Source organism: Stenella coeruleoalba, assembly GCF_951394435.1.
Source record: "Stenella coeruleoalba genome assembly, chromosome: 3".
Taxonomy (NCBI): Eukaryota; Metazoa; Chordata; class Mammalia; order Artiodactyla; family Delphinidae; genus Stenella; species Stenella coeruleoalba.
This window is the reverse complement of record NC_137148.1, coordinates 35,832,019-35,854,118: the sequence shown is the minus strand read 5'-3', so window position 1 is coordinate 35,854,118 and position 22,100 is coordinate 35,832,019. Positions and strand designations below refer to the sequence as shown.

At 39.5% G+C, this 22,100-nt stretch overlaps 1 protein-coding gene across 3 annotated transcripts; it reads left to right on the top strand.

The window, feature by feature from the left end:
* The first annotated feature begins 2,567 nt into the window (after window positions 1-2,567).
* HMGCS1 (3-hydroxy-3-methylglutaryl-CoA synthase 1) lies at window positions 2,568-21,086 on the top strand. 3 transcript variants are annotated; one of them, XM_079918319.1, is made up of 11 exons: window positions 2,568-2,690; window positions 8,345-8,405; window positions 12,180-12,637; window positions 12,964-13,089; window positions 13,612-13,776; window positions 14,931-15,096; window positions 15,904-16,074; window positions 16,901-17,007; window positions 17,856-17,981; window positions 18,204-18,367; window positions 19,338-21,086. In XM_079918319.1, the coding sequence occupies exons 3-11, from the start codon at window positions 12,190-12,192 to the stop codon at window positions 19,425-19,427; spliced, it is 1,563 nt and encodes a 520-aa protein (XP_079774445.1). In that variant the 5' UTR covers window positions 2,568-2,690; window positions 8,345-8,405; window positions 12,180-12,189; the 3' UTR covers window positions 19,428-21,086. The 3 variants fall into 3 exon arrangements, with proteins under 3 accessions (XP_079774445.1, XP_079774443.1, XP_079774444.1); XM_079918317.1 differs by lacking the exon at window positions 8,345-8,405 and having other exon boundaries at window positions 2,570-2,690; XM_079918318.1 differs by lacking the exons at window positions 2,568-2,690; window positions 8,345-8,405 and adding an exon at window positions 2,700-2,744.
* The last annotated feature ends 1,014 nt before the right edge of the window (window positions 21,087-22,100 follow it).

Here is a 22,100-nt window from a genome sequence, read left to right as displayed (position 1 = left end):
AAGTGAATTTAATAATATATTTTATTTAACCCAATATAACTAGAATATTATTGTTACAACAAGTAATCAATCAAAAAATTATTAACGAGATAGTTCCTTTTTTGTACTGTCTTTAAAACTTGGTGTGTATTTTACACTTACGGTATAGCTCACTTTGGACTAGCCACCCTTCAAGTGTTCAAGAGCCATTGCCTTGCCTAGCACTTGCCTAATTGGACAGCGTAGGTCTAGCACAATCCCTGTCACAGAGTAAAAAGAAGACGGTTGTTCAGTGGATGAATTTATAATACCAAATGTTATCATTACATCTTCCTGCTTCTTTAGAAACTTTTGCTCCTTTCCAAGTAGGGCACAACAATAAATTATACTTTCCCTTTGATGTACAGCGTCTACAGTGCTTTACTAATACTATTGGAATTACATTTAGAAACAATGTAATAAAACATATATATTAACATGTCTTAAAAATGCTCATTAGGGGCTTCCCTGGTGGTGCAGTGGTTGAGAGTCCGCCTGCTGATGCAGGGGACACGGGTTCGTGCCCCAGTCTGGGAAGATCCCACATGTCGCGGAGCGGCTGGGCCCATGAGCCATGGCCACTGAGCCTGCGCGTCCGGAACCTGTGCTCCGCAACGGGAGAGGCCACAACAGTGAGACGCCCGCGTACCACAAAAAAAGAAAAATATATATATACGTTCGAGTATAACATGCTTATGGCACATTGTAGCTCAAAAATGCTTGCAGCCTCTACCAAAATAAATATATGTATTTTGTCCTCAATTGCATGGAGAGCTCATATATGTGTAGGCTGGTATAATCTACCATTATATTTCACAGAATCACAGAGGCTTGTTTTTTAAAATTCAGTTGAGATGTTCTATATTTATTACTAACCCACTTCATTGTCTGTTGCTTGACTTCCCAATAACCATGCTCACTTTGCTTAATTGGAGATTAATTTGATCAAAAAGACAGTCTGCACCTTGTGGGAATTTCCTGTTGTGCAAAATGAACTTCCTCAAGACTATCTAGCTAATTATTTCCTATTGTGTACTCCTGGAGTTGGAACTATTTGCTATCTTTTTCTAAGGACAAAGCTATATCTTCTTTCTTGTGTTTATCCTTACTGCCTTTCAATGCAATCTAGTATGCCAAGAATGTTTAAAACCCCCTCAAAATTGCTGTTGGTCACAATCAAGCAGTGTCTCTTTCTCTTTGTCACCTAGTTACTTTATGAAGGTATAAATGACATTGATTCTGGAACAGAATGAATGTCATCAGCTACATTGTGGAGTATAACCATTGAGTAGTCCTCTCTCCCAAGTAACTTATGCCACCCCTTCACAGTGGTTCCATTGCCAATATGATTGGCCACTTCATAGCTGAGAATGTCTCTAACTAGGTTAGTATCTATAGTGGATAATGAATTTCACATAAAAGTAATTCTGTGATGCATAGAATCATCAGTGACCCCTTATCAATAGCGTTCCTGGGTCATAATGAAACCAAGGGGGACAGAGATACAAACAACTCTGAACCTGTCATGATCTCCTACCAAAGCTAAGTGCTACAGTTTCTCTATTTGAGAAGATGACGCAGAGTCTAATTTAAGGCCATAATCATCCTCCTTTGGATTCTCCCAAACAGTGTTTCAGTGATTTCCTCCAGCTTGAATTGCTCCTCTCTATCTTCTGGGGGAACTAGGCAGTGCTTATCCTGTGGATTTGCTATACTGAGAATTATGGGACCCCTTCCTTCTTTCAATAACCTTTAATTAGACAACTACCGCATATTAAGCTCAGAAAATACAGTGGGGAATGGGCCATGTGGAGCCCCTTCCTTCAGAATATATGGGCTAGCAAAAATCCTAGAATCAGGACCAACTCCCTGCGTAGGCAAGGCCCTTTACCCTCCTCATTGGTGTCTAATCCCAAACCATCCTGTTTTAGGTTTAGTTAGTTTGTATAGAGGTAACAATATTGAGTATCTGCAAATCTGGTATTTAGAATATTTACAAAATTACAAATTCTTGGTGACGTATTCTGCTCCAATTTGTCATGCAGGCACACTTGGATGCTCTGGGAAACTAGAAAACGTTAAGATTGAATTCAAATCAAGTATTTCAGAAATTTTACAGGTGAAGCCTAGCTCTGGTTGCTAGGCAACCTGACAGACTCTCCAGCAGGGACCAACTTGCCTTCCACACTTGACCATCTCTCCCCAGTGGTGGGACGTGGAGGCCTCATTGGCTCACATCTCCTCTCACTGGGTTCCAATTGGCCGGAGAACCTCTCACTCCGCTCCCGTTGGCTCTCGCCGTCTCTCGCTGCTCTGTCATTGGTAGCCCGGCTCTCGGGCCACCACACGTCACTCTCTCACCCCATTTCCTCGGCCCTCTGGTTTTGACCCCGCCCCTTCCCCCGCCCTTCCAGCCACGAGGGAACACCCCAGCGAGTGCCCGCCTCTAGTTTCCTTCGGATTGGTTGAAACCGGACAGGGAGGCGGGCGCTACCGGCCTACTCTGCCGGTCACGATTGGCTGCTAGGTCCATGGTCCCACCTCCCACCGACTCCGGGCCGTGCCGGAGTCTGGTGGGTCGGCGGCTATAAAGCTGGTGGGGAGGGGAGGCGCCGCGGATTGCATCTTCGTTGGTCGTTCCTTTTCCACGGCCACTGCCCGCTCACATTTCGGTGAGTGTCCCGAGTGGAGGAAGAAACCTGGGCTGCTGAGGCCCTGCGAGCAGGGTGAGGGCCCAGCGGATCCGTGTCCTTGACTAGGCCTGAGGGAGCTCCGGTTCCGCCAGGGTCTGGGCTGAGGCGTGGACCTAGCCTGGGAAGATGGGGCACCGTGAGCGGGGGCCGTGCAGGGCGTCCCCTGTCAGGGACCTGGGGCCGACCGCGGTGGGTCCTAGGAGCGGCCGGGGCCACTGATGTGGGCAGGCGAGTCGCAGAGGGGAGAAGGAGAGAGGGCATTGAGGGCTAGGCTTCTGATGACATAGGAGCTGGAGGTGCCAGGGGAGTGGCTGTGACCGCCTTGAGGGGATGGGGGGGCCCACATGAGGGGGACGAGAAAGGAGTTGGACTGTCAGGGTGTCCCCGGAGCCTTGGCTTAGGGGTGGACGCCGAAGGATGGGGAAGATCACGCTTAGATGGAGGCTTGTAGGTTGGCAGGGGGTGTGTCCTGCCACAGATAGAGAGTTGCTGGGAGAAAGGGAAGTGGGCAGCATTACTCTTCGTCCCTAGCTCAGGTGCGAGAAAGCATCACAACCGTGGTCTAACCTGGTTGAGTACTTTGAATTCTTGACTGCTTCCGTCTGTGCTTGCTTCAGGTATCACAGATTCCTGCTTCCCACCTTCCCGCCTCCATATTTTTAATGCCCATTAAGATATATATATAGGTTTCCTCGGTGTTTTGAAATTCCGTATCTCCCTCCTGCCAGTAGCCTCAGGACCAACCAGACTTGCTATGATGATGTAATGGGCAGGCAAGCACAGGGTCTTCACCCACAATAGGTTTGGGTTGAACCAAGGACATTTCAAAGCTTGGTATATGGAGTCTTTGAAAAACGTGTGTCCTGCCCTGACCAGTGGTAGAGAAAGAATTACTCTGACCCAGCCTGGAGGAGAGAGAGATTTGGACAACAGGTAAAGTGAGGCTGGCCCGGCTGGTCATGCTCGCCCCGTGGCCTTGGTTTAGCGCATCACAGGCTTCTTTGCTCACCTCTGCTGCAACTCTGCCCTCCTGCTGATGCTCTTGCCAAACTGCTGCAGTGGATGATGTGTTCTGGCTGCTGCTGAGTAACATTTGCTCTGTTTCAGGGATGAATCATGAAAAACAATGGCAAGGTAAATGACAAGATTGAGACAAATGGAAGTGCCTGTATAGTTAGCAGATTTTTCCTTCTGAGGTGGAGTTTGGACTTTTATTGCACAGATTTGTTAGAAGACTAATTGAAAGTCCTTAACCTGTATCTTTGCCAAATGGTTCTTTGCAGCTTGAGACATCTAAGCAGTTTGTGTTCTTTATGTTTAAAATTTCAGTTATTTTTCTGTGGATACGGAGGGCAGGGATAGCATATCTTATGGGAAAGGAGAAAGACTTTCTTTTCTGTGTGTCTAAACTTTGTAGGTCTCTCTCCTAAGTTTGTAAGTTTGCCCGTAAATCAGTTCGAGTTCAGTTCAATTCTAGTTTAGTCAGTAACCCTAGTTCTCAGAAGGTGTTTCCGACGGGGAGAGCTAAATGGTATTATGTTTAGGGCCATAGAAGGCCACGTCATCTGTTAGACTAATCCTGGGCCTTGTTTTTCATTTTGTTTTTTTCTTAAATATTCCTCCAGGATGCTTTTACATCTTGTTTCTCGTAACTGTGGGATTGATTTTGAGATTTTTTTTGATTGAGATTTTAGATAGCTTTTCTCACAGGAAATGCAAAACCCTGATATTGGTGTAATGTGTGTTTCGTGGGTACCCTAGCATTATTTAAAACAGTGGTAAGTCAGTGGAACTGAATGCAGGGAGATGCACTGGGGTTGTGGATGGAGGAGCTTGATGGGCTATATATCAGAATCTCTATTTAGTTTCATTTGGAAAGGAATATAGAGTCATAATTTTATGCTGGGTTATTAAAAGAAACCAAATATCATAGAAGGGTGTGATATTTTTGTTTCTCAAGACATATAGGTAAAAAAATGTTAGATTAAAAACATGTTACCCAATCTAATGGGAGGGTGGTAGGACTCAATTCCTAATAATTTAGTCAACCCTAAAAGCTTAGCTTGTGGTGATGTCCACTTGCTGTTAACTGAGTGTAGTGAGAGCAGTAGAGGAGAAGCTAATCTTCCAAAGCTCACAGGCTTCATCTTTGCAGGGTTCGTGGTTGGGTGTGTGTGCATTTGGGAATGATTATAAGACCAACAAATGTTCTCTTCTGATTCCATTTGAACTCCTTACATTTTTCAAGGAATAATTGAAACCTACCATTTGCTTTGAACAGCAGCAGTAGAACGCCAATTTTCTTAAACTTCTGGACACTGTTTGGTGCTGCAGCTCATGTTGAAAGTGATAGTGAGAAGAGCTCAGTAATGAGGCCTGCTGCTATTGCGTACTTGAATCTAAAAGATTTTTCCTCTAATTATAACTCCAAATTCAGCCCCTCAAAAAATAGCAATTCTACTGTTGGTGGGAATGTAGATTGATACAGCCACTGTGGAGAACAGTAAGGAGGTTCCTTAAAAAACTACAAATAGAACTACCATATGACCCAGCAATCCCACTAGTGGGCATATACCCTGAGAAAACCAAAATTCAAAAAGAGTCATGTACCACAATGTTCATTGAAGCTCTATTTACAATAGCCAGGAGATGGAAGCAACCTAAGTGTCCACAGACAAATGGATAAAGAAGATGTGGCACATATATACAATGGAATATTACTCAGCCATAAAAAGAAATGACATTGAGCTATTTGTAATGAGGTGGATAGACCTAGAGTCTGTCATACAGAGTGAAGTAAGTCAGAAAGAGACAAATACCGTATGCTAACACACATATATGGAATTGAAGGGAAAAAAAATGTCATGAAGAACCTAGGGGTAAAACAGGAATAAAGACACAGACCTACTAGAGAATGGACTTGAGGATATGGGGAGGGGGAAGGGTAAGCTGTGACAAAGCGAGAGAGAGGCATGGACATATATACACTACCAAACATAAGGTAGATAGCTAGTGGGAAGCAGCCGCATAGCACAGGGAGATCAGCTCGGTGCTTTGTGACTGCCTGGAGGGGTGGGATAGGGAGGGTGGGAGGGAGGGAGACGCAAGCGGGAAGAGATATGGGAAAAGAAAAAAAAAATAGCAATTCTGTGTGCCCTTTACTCCAAGGTCTAAAAGGGATTTCAAAAGAATCAAAATATAGCCCTTCTCCCAATAGGAGTCTAAGTATCCAGTATTCTTAAGAAGACTGCCAATAACTAGTTTTCCATTGAGAGTAGAATATGAAGGCTTCAGTGTAGGTGTGAATGACATACCTGCTGTAGGAGTGCAGGGCCCTGATTAGAAAGCTCTAGGAAACCTTCCTGGAAGAGGGAGCTTAAAACAGGACCTTGAAATATGAGTAGAATCTCTGATAAGCAGACCAGTCCCTCTGGGGGGAGGCAGGGTGTCTGTGATTTTTACTTAGGGAACTGGACCAGAGTTGTACAGGTGTGGGCAAGGCTTTCCTAACAGTAGTTTTGCTTGCTTGCTCCTAAGGAGGAAAGGGTCATTCTCAGTTAAAAAGGATTCCTGGATTTCTCTCCTGTAATAGTGAAAAAGATCAGCAGGTAACTGCTTGTGGTTTATCGTGTACCAAAATGTGTACTGGGTGAACTTCTCCGACCATTTGTTTGAATCAAGGGTAACGAGGGAGCCAGAAGGAGGAATTCAGAACACTGAATAAACCCCAGGAGAAAGTTGATTGGCCCTAGGCCGTCTTATCATTCTTCAGTTTTAATCTTTGCCAAACTCGAAACGCCTATATTTCAGCTCAGGAGTCTCCTCCAAACATGCTTTGTGATAACCTGCCCGGCCGCTTGTGATTCATAAACTGCTGTCTGAGCCACGCTGCTTCCCTCTATCACTTGCTCTGAAAAGACCTTCTGTTAGAAATAAGCTGATGACCTGCTTGAGACTTTGGCACTGCTGTTTTAGTCAGGATAGAGAACGCTCCTAGCAATTGCAGAAGAGAGTGGAAAGCCTAATCCCTTTCTGATTGACTCTTCCCCAAAGTGGCATTGATTGCTCCATTTCCTTTCCTGGACTCCAGGCCTCTCTTTCTCCTGAGAGCTTAAGTAACATGGCAGTCCTCTGTGAATCTTCTTTCTTCTTCTGTCTTTCTTTGCTTTCTTTTGTGCGCTGGAGTTCTCTTTCTCCCTTCTCCCTCCTGCTCTCTCTGCCTTCCCACCTAACCTCCCTCCCCAGTTTAAATAATCAAAATTGAAAGAGGGAATATTGTCAGTTCAAGAGAAATGTCCTTGATGAAAATAGTGTCAAATGCATATGCAAATGTGGTTTCAAGAAGAAATATTATTAAGTTATTTAAATAGTCTCAACACTTAAGAAGGAATCATGTCCCCGCCCCCCCTCCACCAGTGAGAACTAGTCCCCATGGAATGCTTAATTTGCAGATTACAAAGGGATAATTTGAGAGAATAAGGAACAAAAAGTTATTTTCTCAAAATGTATATATCATCCTGGAATCGGAGGTTTTTTGGAATATAGAAGTCTTTTCCCACAAACCTCAGTATCGATTTATGGGATGGGGGTGGTGAACTTAATGAAGGGAAAGGAACTAAGTCTCTAAGCTCTTAAATGATCTAATCGTGTAAAAGAAGTAAAGCGTTACTAAACAGCAGCTGAGGGTAGTCTCCAGTTAATCAGGCAAGGGCGGATGCTATATTCACCAACAATTAAATAGAGAGCAAAGGTAATTAATTGTTTGCGTTAAACAGGACCTGTTGTCTCAAGTAACAACCCTTCAAAACAGGTGGACTGAGGAAAATGCTCCAAAGCATTTTGTTTCCACATCATTTTGTTTCCACATAATTTAAATGATGATAAAGCTTAATGCTCCTTGGTCTTGATATCAAATAACTACCTTTTTAACCAAGCACTAAGGGGAAAATCACTTTCTAAAAGGTTGGGGCAGGTGAAAGTGACCATGTTGAAAACTAGGAGCGTAAGATTAAATAAATGAAGATAATTAGGTCTTGCTAGAAAGATACATATTTTGTTTGAAAAATACTGAGAGCTAGGATAATAGTAAATGCTTTATATTATTCACATATTTTATCTTCTCAACCATCTTTCACAATGAACTGGGAGGGCAGGTATTAGCTCCATTTTACAGATGAGGAAATTGAAGCTCAGAGAGGCACAAATTGTTCAAGTCACAAACTCCCAAGTGCAGAGCAAGCTCTTGAATATGTAAGCCTCTTTACTCCAGAAATTTATTAGCCTAGTACAACTCATTTATATTCCTTTCCCCCAATTCTTGAAAACCCTAATTTAGTAAAGAAGACTACAACTCTCCCAGCATCATATTTGGTTTAAAGCCTGAATCAGTGATAGAACTACTCACGTCAGTTCATTACCAGGATCGAACCTACCACTGTAAGAGCTAATAAGATAAGGAGAAAAATGTTTTATAAGCCTTAAGTACCATTTTTTCTAAGCAAAGTCAAACTCTGTTCTACATAATGTAATTGGACAAGGAAATGTTTCTTTGAACTCACTTTGAATTGGAGTCATTATTTGAATTTGTGTGGTGATTTATGACTTTAAAAGAGGTTCTTATTTGAAATTCCTAGTGCCTGAAGGAGGAAACAGAGTGACAGACCTGGAGACTGCCGTTCTTTATCCCTCGCACAGGTATGGCATCCTGTCATGCTGCTAACGGAAAGTGCTCCTTTCTAATGGAAGGGGGAAATTTAATTTTTATCCTGAGACAAATAACCATTTGTGTACACCACACATTCTTAAAACCCATGCTAGGATTACACCTTGTCTTTAACCATTAGTTAATGCCATAATGCTTCAGGAGACTGATTTTGTGTTTGTGAGACTAATGTTTAAAATCTAGAAACTAATCTTAAAAATAAGCGTTCACTCATAAGAGAAAAAAATCTAGATAATAAAATGTAACCGTATAAACTGCTTAGTCAGAAACAATCACAGGTAAGCATGTGTGCCAATAGTGCTTTCTGAATTACAGCCTCGAAAGATATCCATCAGGGCTGTAGATTGAATGTTTATGTAAGATTGGACAGTGGTTACAAATGTGTTTGAACCAATAATCTAAATATTTGAAGCTATTGCTTTCTTGTATTACCATGGAGCTCCTCTTATGAGCCTGCTTTTTTCAAAAGATTAAGAATACATGCAGGTAATTTTTAAACTGTCAGATGTTTAAACTGTATTCTATTTAGAAAATTTTTGTGATATTTAGAATAGTGAATTAACCAGAATATCCCATTCTTTGACTAAAGTTAATGCTATAATGTGAACATACCAGGTCTTTAGCTGGCCTTTTTTTTCTCCTTTTCTAATTTTTCTGGCCTACTTCAGAGAGCATTTGAGAGCACAACATAAGAGCACACAACAGGATAGTTAAAAGTAAAGATTATAGACCCTAAACTATATCAATCTTTTTGTTGTTCAAAATGCCATGAAGGCAGTTACTCCCTGTATTAATTTCTCTCTTTTTTTCTACTTTTCTCACTCTCCCTCAATTTCAACCAAAAGGTAAATATTTCAAATTAGATGGTGTTTTACCAGGAATGTAATGAAAACACCTTGGCTGTCAAAAATCCTCAGAGAACGAGCAATATTGACTGAGTTCAGACAATGTAAAAATTTTTTCCACATCAAGATCAGAGGCATGATTCGCTTTCATGAGTCGCTCTGATGGGTATGGGCTATTTTAGTTTAGCTACCTTTTTTTCCCCTCAAATGAAACAAGTCACTTATTTAACTCTAGGAGGCTTAAAAATAGAGTTACACCTTACTTAGTAAGTACCATATAGCAGTGACTGATCAGAGCTAGTTAGATTATGGTAAATACGGAGTAATTCTGGAATTAAAGCCTTCTTTCTGGCTTTTCATAAACTGGTTTATATCTTCAGAAGATTATATACATATTTGTCCATTTTATTTCCAACAGCACTGCAAGCTGTTGGGCCAGGCAGGGAAAATTATACTGTCCTCAGCATGTTTAGAGCGGTTTGAAGAGTTGAAAAGAATGTAAAGGTTAACCTTGTGGGAAAGGCTGGGAAGGTAGTTAATCCTACTGCCTCTGCTTTGGTGACTTAAAGGGTAGCATATAGGAGGGGTTCTTCTATAAGTATGTGGACTGTGTTTTTGTTTTTAACACTAGTTGAGTTTTTTTCTGTGGACTATGCAGAGGACTTTAACCTATTTACTATAAACTTAGAATCTGCCTTATGACATATTAGATAGTCCCTTTATGTCTTCATTTCAACTTCAGTGTAGCAGAGTTTAGATTATCATAAAATTGATGGGTTTGCATGGAACAGGGGAAAGATAGGACAAACTGGAGAGGTGCTTCTCTGTTCACTTGTGTATCTGACAGTGAGTGATTCTGTCAAGAAATAAAACAGTGGAGGCTAGAAATCTGAAGTCATCCTCAGTACTTCATCCTTTTCCTACTATCTAGTCAGTCACAATTTCTGCCAGTTTTCTGCTTCCATATTTTTTTGAAGCTGTTCCTTTACTCTTCGTGTAGTAATTGATCTAGTTAATGACCTACATCTCATTGGGCTTCTGTATCAACTTCCTAACTCAGATCCATTCTCCACAGAGCACCAGTGACTGTGTAAAATGGTGACTCTCAAACTTTTCTGACTATGACCCTCAGGAAGGAATCCACAATTGCAACCCAGGATATGTGTGAATAATTGAGACAAAATTTTCATGAAAAATTCTTGTATTTAGAAGGAAGATTTTCTTAAGACCTTTGACTTAGATCTTGTGATTATATTTCCAGGTGCTTATTTTTCAGGTTTTACTATACTCATACCTTGATAACCTATGGGCTAAGGGTAGATCTCATGATTTAAGGACAGCTTCTCTGCTTTAGATATTTTCTCAAGATTTCAATAATTAGCAACGCACTATGGCAATAGTCTGTAATTTCATTATCCCTAATGCTACACCTGAGTTGGCAGAGTGGCAGAGGACAAATGACATAGATACAGGATTTGCCTTTTGTCAGTGGCAGCAGCAGCAAGAGTGTGGGGCTTTGGCTCTACCTCAGCAGCAGAGGTGCTGGGACCAGGAGCTCTGGCAGCCTCAGTAGGAATGTGAGCTCATGGGGTCTGAATAGCAACCACCTTCCTCCCCTTTGCTCCTCTAGCCCAGCCAACAAGTTGGTAACCATTTCCCTGTATTAAATCCTCCTCTGTTAGAAATATCTAGAATAATTTCTCTTTTTCTGATTGATACAACCTCTAAAGAAATTGAGGCTCTGATAGGTTATGTGACTTACCCGTAGGCCATAGCAACACTCTTGAGTGTTGAGGCTAGCAACTAGTGGCTACCAACTTTTTACTGTTGGTAAATAAATATAGACACTAGTTTACAGTGTGGCAACAGTCCAACTTTTTAAGGCCCTTTTTCAAACAGAAAGCGTTGTTTTAAGAGGTGTTATCTAAGATGCCACACAAATAATGTGTGGATTATCAGTTTTCAAATTTGAATCTGTTTTGGGGTTTTTTTGCCTGATTTAGAAGCTAAGTGATAACCTTGTGATTTTAAGATCATTTATTGCCTATACACCAGCTGTAGAAAGTATAGAATATTGACTTTTGACTGTTATGGGTCCAGAAACTTGTCTTTGCTTTAAATTTTAATCATTTGGGTTCTGGGTGGGGCTTCTTTGGAAAGCTGGGATTATAATAGCAGGGGCCTTGAGTAGATTGCTATGGTAGACTTGACAGTGTGGCTTTTCTACTTACTGGTATTGTTTAGATCAATAAAGACTGCAATATTGTTTGTTCTAACAGTTTTAAAGTCCCATAAAGTCAATAGCTATGAATAATCAATATACCTATGATAAATGAATGAATGACTTTTTTTAAACTTTTTGAGGGGCCAGGAATAGATCAGATACTTGACTTCTGATTTGTGGGCCTTATTACTAAATTGTCATTGTATTTTATCTTACAGTTCTTTACAACATAGAAGAATCTTATTTGAGTTTTCTTTACCTCTAATAATCATATTTTAAATCAAAATATATCCAGCTCTGAATAAAGTGCAAGCCTTTCTAAAAGATGATAATTTTTTTGTTTTGTTTGGCCTTGCCCTGGGGCATGCAGGATCTTAGTTCCCCGACCAGGAATTGAACCTGTGCCCCCTGCAGTGGAAGCGTGGAGTCTTAACCACTGGACCACCAGGGAAGTCCCTAAAAGATGATAATTTTAAATAATAATGGAGTTAATAATAACTCCAGTCATACTATAATTACTACTTTCACATATTAAAATTGACCCCCTAAGTAAACTAAACTTAGAAATTAATATTTTAGGTGATAATGAAAGTCTCAATGTTGATTTCTTAAGTTTGAACCTGACAGTCTGCAACCTATAATCTACAACAATGTTTTTTCTGTTTTTCTTTCTAAAGTTCTTTCACCATGCCTGGGTCACTTCCTTTGAACACAGAAGCCTGCTGGCCAAAAGATGTGGGGATTGTTGCCCTTGAGATCTATTTTCCTTCTCAATATGTTGATCAAGCAGAGTTGGAAAAATATGATGGTGTAGATGCTGGAAAGTATACTATTGGCCTGGGCCAGGCCAAGATGGGCTTCTGCACAGATAGAGAAGATATCAACTCTCTTTGCATGACTGTGGTCCAGAATCTTATGGAGAGAAATAGCCTTTCTTATGATTGCATTGGGCGGCTAGAAGTTGGAACAGAGACAATCATCGACAAATCAAAGTCAGTGAAGACGAATTTGATGCAGCTCTTTGAAGAGTCTGGGAATACGGATATAGAAGGAATAGACACAACTAATGCGTGCTATGGAGGCACAGCTGCTGTCTTCAATGCTGTTAACTGGATTGAGTCCAGCTCTTGGGATGGTATGTTACATATTATTCCAAAGAAACTCTCCTTGAAGGTGAAAACGCCCAAATGACCTTTAATTAATGCCGTATGCACACTTACCAGTTATGCTTGTTTGAACATGTTCAGAAAGATAGCTATGACTTTCAGCTTATCTGAATTATGAATTGGTTATCTTTATCATGTAGGACAAAATTATCTATCAAAATTTAGTCAGAATTTTTTTTTTTCTTTACCAAAGATGGGGAAAGGATATTCTGGGAAAATATAACAGATTCGGTTTATATGTATGATATTTAGAGTGTTGATCACATTCTTGTATATAATACAAAATATTTTTCAGGACGGTATGCCATGGTAGTTGCAGGGGATATTGCTGTATACGCCACAGGAAATGCTCGACCTACAGGTGGAGTTGGAGCCGTTGCTATGCTAATTGGGCCTAATGCTCCTTTAATTTTTGAACGAGGTGAGTGTCTGGGAAAGCATTTTTTTTAATTTGTACAATATGCTGAGAAATTTGAAAATAAAAATAGAAGCTAGTACTTGGTGATCATTAAATGCAGGCACTACCTGCTAAGTGCTTTATGTGTATTATATTTAGTCTTCATAGCAATTGTATGAGGTAAGTGATGTCATCCCCACTTTACAGAGGAGTAAAATGGGTTTAAGTTGGGTTTAAGTAATAACTGGGAGACATAACTTAGCCATAGTCATACAATAATTTGTTTTCAGTTCAGTAGAGCAGTTATGATCTCCTGGTTAGGTATATGAAACTTGCATAAAATGTTGTGTATCCAAAGGGTCTTAGGCCTGTCCGTGGATATTGTTATGCTTCATTTGAATTACATATTGGTTTCACCTTGTGACTTCTCTTCTGTGAGTAGTGAGTTGACTAGATTAAAGGGAAGTTCCCAGATGATGCAATATGCTTACTAACATACATCAGAAAGCAGAGATACATGGACCTCTTTCTTTTTTGTTCTAATAGGACTTCGTGGGACACATATGCAACATGCCTATGACTTTTACAAGCCTGATATGCTTTCTGAATATCCTATAGTAGATGGAAAACTGTCCATTCAGTGCTACCTCAGTGCATTAGACCGCTGCTATTCTGTCTACCGCAAGAAGATCTATGCCCAGTGGCAGAAAGGTGGGCTTTATCTATTTTCCTCGGTTTTGTTATCTGTTGAAGGCAGTATAATGTGCCGACTGTCTTTAGTGAGAAACTACTTCTTGGGCATCCTTCATTAGTGTCTCCTTAAACCATTTCTTTCTCACCCACCAAATAGCATAGTTTTCCCATAGTTTCTGGGAATGTGTAATTTAAGAGAACAGGTAAACTTTCCAAATGTAGTGTATTTCTATACAAATACTTAGGATGACTTACCCCCAGTAAGAAAATCAAAAGCAGGGTAAAAGAAAGTAACTTGAATTTTGTACATATTCTGAGAGAGGTATTCTCACAAGGTTTTAGTTTGCAACTGTGATCTGAAGAAAACTCTAAAGAAAATAAATTATACCAAAGTGATCCCCCTGCCCACATAGTCTTTTTGCACTTGAGCTGTGAATTCATACTTGCTTTTCTCGTGTCATCATCAATCTCCATCTTTAACCCTGAGAAAGTTCTTGAGGTACTGAGAAGGACAGTATTCGAATTAATGCTATTAAAACACACCATATCATATAAAGTATGCTTTTTCCATAGTCCAACTTTGGGGTAAAAATAATATTCAATAACAGATATTAGGTAACATAGTGGCTTTGCATAAGAAGCATTCTTGAAGTATGTAAAATATCATACTGTTTGCCGGTATTTAACAATACAATGATTTTCTAACTTTTTACTAGGACCCACAGTAAAACGTATCCTTTACATTGTATGTGCAGTTAAATGGAAACTAAAGTGTCATGAAATTTCCTGCCCATGCTGCGGGTTATACAGTTTGCTATTTTCTACTCTAGTCTGTTTCATTAAAAACAAAGCACAAACAAACAAACAAACAAAAACCTCTTAATTATTAAGGTTAAAAAAATATATACTGGCCCTGACCCACTAAATTGATTACACAACCCACTAATGGGTTGTGATAGTTCAGTTTGAAAACCAGTAATACAGTAGTGTATATTGTTCTATTTCTAGATGTCTTTTTGATAAACATTTTAAACTATAGAGATGTTTCATTATACAGTGTATTTTTGGTTGCTGCTTAAAGATATAAAAACATCCCAGCCCTGTTCTAAAATCAAACTTCAAAAGTTAGTGGCTTAAATGAATTTCATAATTTCTTTGGATTTCTCTTTCAGAGGGAAATGATAGAGATTTCACCTTGAATGATTTTGGTTTCATGATCTTCCACTCACCCTATTGTAAACTGGTTCAGAAATCTGTAGCTCGGATGTTGCTGAATGACTTCCTTAATGACCAGAACAGAGATAAAAATAGTATCTATAGTGGCCTGGAAGCCTTTGGGTAAGAGGAATTATGATTTTTTCCCTTCTATGTGAGAGTATTTTTTATATCTGTGAAACCAATATTTGTACAGACATGAAAATTTTAGTCAAAAGAAGTCATCTTGTCTAACCTATTTATGTAATCACTGAAGAAGCTGAGTCCCAGAGAGGTGGTCGCTTACCTACATGAATTCTTTAGTCATTTCTGCTCAGATTTTCTGATTTCCTCTTTTTAGATCTGTTGCCATTGTCACCATAATAATATAGCTCCACAAGTGTCTGTATTTATACAGCAGCCTCTTAACTCTTCTCCCTGCCTCTCCCGAGCCCCTGTGCCCGTATCCATCCTGCGCATAGCCACTGCTGACGTCTGCTTTCATACTCCTTCCACGTTTTCCCCACTTCTAGGGCCTCCTAGTATGCTATACCTGTTAGACTCATTCTGTTTCTCCTTTCCTGTGTCTCTTCTCCTTCTGATAAAATTCTATTCAACTTTTTAAGACTTGGCTCCTATAATGTGACTTTTCTAACTAAATGGACATTATTATGGACTTGAAATAGTAGTATATTCTGTTTGGTGATGACAGCTTTAGTGGGTTATTAACCCATTAGAATTATGTTGTTTTAATTTGATTAAAAAACCTTTCAGAAAAAGGACCATATATGTACAACTGTTATATCTTACCTAGCAATTAGCATACTGCTACTTGGTTTTTAATAAATGGGAAATCAGAATCATACACACTTATAGTTAGGTCCACTAAGTAATATAATAAAAATACAGTCTTTGAATAACGTAAGATTTTCTTTTTTCTAAATCTTTCAGGGATGTTAAGTTAGAAGATACCTACTTCGATAGAGATGTGGAAAAGGCATTTATGAAGGCTAGTTCAGAACTCTTCAATCAGAAAACAAAGGCATCTTTGCTTGTGTCAAATCAAAATGGAAATATGTACACATCCTCAGTGTATGGCTCCCTTGCTTCCGTTCTTGCACAGTAAGTATAAATTTCCGCTGATTCACTCCCCTCGTTCGGAGATGTTAGATTTCGAAGACCAGATCTGGTGTCAGGCATGTTGGTGGCAGGTCACAGAATGGTATTTTATTTCCAGGCTCTCTAGCCTATTGTCTATTGACTTGAAGGACATATGGGATGAGGGTACAATTATTCCAGAGTATTTAATTTCATACTTGCTTTCCTGACTATTGTTCTCATGGCCTTATTATTCTTTTTTTTTTTTAAATAAATTTATTTATTTATTATTTTTTGGCTGTGTTGGGTCTTTGTTCCTGCATGCAGGCTTTCTCTAGTTGCGGTGAGTGGGGGCTACTTTTTGTTGCAGTGGGCAGGCTTCTCATTGCGGTGGCTTCTCTTATTGCAGAGCGCGGGCTTTAGTAGTTGTGGCACGTGGGCTCAGTAGTTGTGGCTCGCGGACTCTAGAGCACAGTCTCAGTAGTTGTGGCGCATGAGCTTAGTTGCTCTGCAGCATGTGGGATCTTCCCAGACCAGGGCTTGAACCCGTGTCCCCTGCATTGGCAGGTGAATTCTTAATCACTGCACCACCAGGGAAGTCCTGGTTTTATTATTCTTGACCTACAGTTGAACCCCAGCTGGCAAATACCTTACATTAGGACATGATAACTTTCAAAAACCCCATCATTCCCAGAGAGATGAGAATTCTTGTTTTCGGTCTGCTTACTGTAATAGTAAAGCTTTAGGTTAGATCCCTAGGCCTAGGATGAATTTTATTCCAACTCGTGGTTTTCCACCCATTGTAGTTGGATCAATTGAGCTTTTTAATGTTTTTTTCCCTCCTACACAGGTACTCACCTCAGCAGCTGGCAGGAAAGAGGATTGGTGTGTTCTCTTATGGTTCTGGTTTAGCTGCCACTCTGTACTCCCTCAAAGTTACACAAGATGCCACACCAGGTAAATGCTGAGTCTTTCAACAAGAATGTCTTGAGAACCTACTGTGGTAAGGTTGACTTAGCAGGCTTCTCAAGTGAGTGCTTGAATCTGTCCCATAGATCATTATGACATTTTAATCTTCATTACTTCTTTCAACATACTCTCCGAAAATCTGCCTTAACTGGGTAAAGGGCAGGATTATGTCTGAGTCAGAATATCTTTCCTTCCTTCCAAGTCAGAAAAAAATGTATAATCAGCTGAAACTTTTTTTTTCTAATGGCATAGTGTGACCTTTCCTTCTTTGGCAAGTAACTTTATTTTCTCTTTTATCTCATTTTTAAAGGATATGTAGCCAGGGGACGTAGGTAGAGAAAGGGAAGCATACCTATTTAAGGCAGGTGGCTTTTGAGTCTTCACACCAATGACTGAGTCTGATCATATGAGTGAATAATACCAGGCCATTTCTTGGTTGGTTTACTGAGTTGTCTAATGTTTATAAGGGTATGGTCTTAGCTGTATTAAGGACACTTTTGTGCCTTCCCTGAGCAGGGAGGAGCAAAAATATGGAGAAAAACTGATGGAAGACTTGGCATTACTCTAAAACTGTACTGTAGGTTGACTGTAGACAAGTTATTTATAGTTTCAAATCCCACCTATTTCCTAGCTTGTCTACTGGCTGATACGGAACAAACATTTAGTGAGAGGTCAGCGGAAGCTGTGCCAAATAAATAACAGCTTATCTTTTAACTAAACAATAGCCAGTAGTTCTGAAGAAATGCAAAGTTGTTTTTTTCATTTGGCAACATTTTGTTCAGGCTTTTGGCATGCTATTTTTAGTCTTTTAATGTTGGAATTATTTGCTGTTTTAGGGTCTGCTCTTGATAAAATAATAGCAAGCTTGTGTGATCTTAAATCAAGGCTTGACTCAAGAACTTGCGTGGCACCAGATGTCTTTGCTGAAAACATGAAGCTCCGAGAGGACACTCATCACTTGGGTAAAAATATTAAATTGTTGATACATACCCAGAAGCCTATTGGAGGGCTCTAATAGCATTCAACATGTGATGTGTCAGATTAGTCCAGATATCTAGGCGGTATTCGGTACGTACCTGATGCTGGTGAAAATTATGGGGAAATAGCAAATTTTATCTTTAGTTTTATTACCAGATGAGCTGTATGTCATAACTAATTTTTCACATTCTCCGCCTTTCCTTTAGTCAGCTATATTCCCCAGAGTTCAATAGACTCACTCTTTGAAGGAACATGGTACCTAGTTCGAGTAGATGAGAAGCACAGAAGAACTTACGCTCGGCGCCCCTCTCCAAATGATGACACTTTGGATGAAGGCGTAGGGCTTGTGCATTCAAGCACAGCAACTGAGGTAAAGAAAGCTCATTGTGTTTGGTTTGGGCTTTGACAGGGTAAGAAATTTCTATCCCCAGATCTTAGGGCGTAGGGGATCTAACTGAGATTTAGCAACTTAAAGGAATGTCAATAAAGCAGTGTGATTCAGAGCCAGGGCTCTGGTATTGGATTCTAGCTATGCCATTTTCCAGTTGTATAAAGTGCTTTGCAGTTAAATTATTAGCATTTTTAAGTGCACACTAAATACGAGGTTTTGTTAACAATACCAGAATTTAAAGGAAAACTGATCTAGAGAGAAGGCTCACCTGTGGTGTGTGTCTTGGTGAGAGATGAAGTAGGGGCAGGATGTTGAGCCCCTCACATCCCTTCTCTCAGCCTACTGTCTAATCTGTCTCCAGTTGTCAAGAAGGAACAGAAATAGCTATGATTTGAATTCCTATTACGTGCTGCTAGCCACTTTTTTCATTTTCTAATTAATTTAATTTAATTTTTAAATTTAATCCTTAAAAGAACCCCCTTGACCTAAATGATACTGTGCCCATTTTAGAGATGAGGCTGAAAAAAGTTAAATGACTTAACCAGGATCAGAGCCAGCCTTCAGACTGAGGACTTTGAAAACTCTGAAGTTATTAATCTTATCCACTCATCACAGATTTGCTAAATGCATAGTCTTGCTCCTCGAGGTAGCAAGTCAAGCCACAAGTGTTTGAGTTGCAAACACAAGATGTGACAAGTGAAATACTGGGTATGGTGGATCTCCGTGTCCTTCCTCTCTCTTGCTACACGGATAATTGTATAATAAATTCACCATAAAGTAAAGAAGAGATATTTAGCTCCCTCCGTGAAAAGTTATATAGAATATATATTGAGCATAAGCCTCTCCAAAGTTGCCCTCTATCAGTTTTCCTACTAGAACTTTAATTAGCAACTTGACTCTTCCTTAAAAAAAACACTAAGAGGCAACAACTTTTTTCTTTTGATTTTAGCATATTCCAAGCCCAGCTAAGAAAGTGCCAAGACTCCCTGCAACAGCAGCAGAACCTGAAGCAGCTGTCATCAGTAACGGGGAGCATTAAGATACTTCTGTGAGGTGGAGGACTTCGGGGCGGGGGGTATGTATGGGAACGGTTGGGGGAATGGGTTGTCTGGGGACAATTTTAAAGGATTACATGTTGCTTCAATTTTTATGTGACTGACATGGAGCCTGGAAAATTATCGTGTTCTTGGGAAAGTCTCTTTGCTCAGTTTCCTAACATGCTTCCTGTTGTGGTTTAGCCAATGCTTAATGTACTCGAATGATGTTAAGGGCTCTGTAAAACTTCATACCCCTCTGGCCATTTGTATGCATGAAGCTTAGTTTTTAAATGTAGTGTGATGAATTGTGCACTTCTGGCGAAGAAAGCAACGGTACTAGTCTCCAATTTTAATTTTTTTAAACACGTAAGAATTTTATACTTTGAACAAACAAGATTACTGAAAGTTCCTGTGGTTTTTGAAAAAACTTTCTGGTTTAGGGAATGTGGTCTTAATGAGATGTGCACAAACCCTGTTTAAAAATGGCAAGACAGACATACTCTTTTTCTAGAATTTATGAATCCTAAAGAAGGAGAAGAGTTGGGACAGTTACACTAGTTCTAAAAACCGTTGCTTTAAATCCAGGCCAGCAGTGATGCGTTACTGTAATGACCTCTGTGAACAGAGAGATGCTGGCATTGAGCAGACGTCTGGTATAGAAAACATGGATGTAACTCTAGGTCTGCTCCTGACTCAGTTCAAGGTGTATTTTGCGGAACAACATTGAGATGTTATTGGAGTTGTGTATGAGGAAGTTGGTGGTTGCAATCCTTCTTTGCACCTTATTTTGAAGAATAAATAAAACATTTTTATGTCTGCCTTTTAAAAATTTAAAACAAAAAGGAAGGATAGGGGCAGGGCATTATTATTAGGTTATTTCTGATGCTTCAGTGTTATAAATTCAACTTAAAGACTGACAACCGAAACTCATGTTGTAAGTATCCTTTTTGGTTTTTGTATCTGTTCAATGAAAATTAAAAGGTACAACCGAAGTTTTTACATAGTATGACCAGCCAAAAAGTATCCCACTTCTCAAGGTCTGGAAGTAGGATATATAAAGCATTTTTTCAGACTTTCACCTTAAAAAAAAAAAGAAAAAACCAACAAAAACCATCGTATGGAATAAATAAGAAGACTGGTTAGACAGTTTTGTAGATCTTTTTGGTGCTGAACTATGACATGAGCCTTATAGATTGTAAAATAGAGATAGTTGGAACTAATGTACAGAACTAAATTTTTTAAAATTTGCCATTGAATTCTGTGACGTTTCAGTTATCTAAAATAAACTTACACAAATATAAAATGTAAGTTTCAGATTGCAAGGTAATATGTAATGTAGTGTTTGTAAAATACTCTTTGTCTAATATTAACTAGCGGTGTTTTGATTTGTACAGTCATAATTTGTTAAAATGACTTCATTTTAACATCCACGGATGTAGATTAATAACTTAAGTTCAGATTTAAAGATTGGTGGGAAAATGGTGCATGTAATACTTCTGCAAGTATTGGGAGTTTGGTATGTTTTGAAAAGAGTAATTTAACTTTTGGGGTGTCAGGAAATGGGTTTTCTCAAAGTCCATTGCCGGCAATGGGCAGGTCTACTAATACTGGCACAGAGCATAAACTGTACACCTTATTAACAGTGAGGTGAGTAACTTTGAATAAAGTTTTAGAGAAATATTTCAGATATTTGAGTATTCTTTTTTCCCTCCTGAACTAACAGTGTAGGCAAGAAATCAGCTAATATGCTATTTTAAAATACAGTCATTCATTTCATTTCAGTCCATTAATTCACTAACTCATTAATTCATTATTCAAAAAATGTGCAGACCTGATATAAGCAAGGTACTCTGCTTCCATCAGAAATAAAGATTTACAAGATATATGGTCTTGCCTTCAAGGAGCTATTTGTCTAGTATGGAGGAATTTATACTGATGGTTTATCATTCTTATACTTCAGACAAAGAAATTAACTCCCAAATTGGGTGCTAAGCATGTGTGAATTTCACTATAAATATTTATGAAGAGAGTTATTGTGTTTTCCTAAAAGCAAGGTAAGATTAAGGGTTGGCAATTAAACACTAAAAGCACATTTTACAGCCAGTATAGAGCTGCCATCTAGAGCCTCCAGCCTGAGGGTCTCAGGTTGCTGGTGCTCCCAGAGGTTTTACGAAGAGAATTTCTGCATTGGCAGTAATATTGGACTAGATAATCTCAATCCCTGTGAACTCTTAGGACTGTATGAATTGGGAATTAAACCAGATTATTTTCTGGTACTGATCAGCTATTTTATAATGCTGTCATGTCTAGATTAAATATTTAGTAATAATTTCTTTTATTTTCTGGGCCAATCTCCAATATCTCTGGGTCATTTAGAAGATGAGGCCAATGTTCTCTAATTCTACAAATTCTAGGATCCTGATTAATATGGCCTTAAGAATTCTATCCTTCCCCTCCTCCTTTTTGGAATTTGTGCACTTTTTTTTTTTCACCTTCTGGGTTTTGTTTACTTCATGAACAGTGATGAGTATGTTTCAGATTAATGCTGACAACTCAGACAGATGCAGCAGCTCCTTTTGACCCTCCTGTGGCTTAGTTGAAACACTTTATCTCTTGTCTGCTGTTTGAAATGTCCTGGCGCACTAAAGTGGAAGTGAAGAGAGCAAGGAATGTAA

Bases quoted from the DNA above. Each gene is read 5' to 3' on its own strand.
- HMGCS1 (XM_079918319.1), top strand. From the start codon at position 12,190: ATGCCTGGGTCACTTCCTTTGAACACAGAAGCCTGCTGGCCAAAAGAT. The intron at 13,777-14,930 runs GTGGGCTTTATC...TTTCTCTTTCAG, and splicing joins CTATGCCCAGTGGCAGAAAG to AGGGAAATGATAGAGATTTC. The intron at 18,368-19,337 runs GTAAAGAAAGCT...TTTTGATTTTAG, and splicing joins ATTCAAGCACAGCAACTGAG to CATATTCCAAGCCCAGCTAA.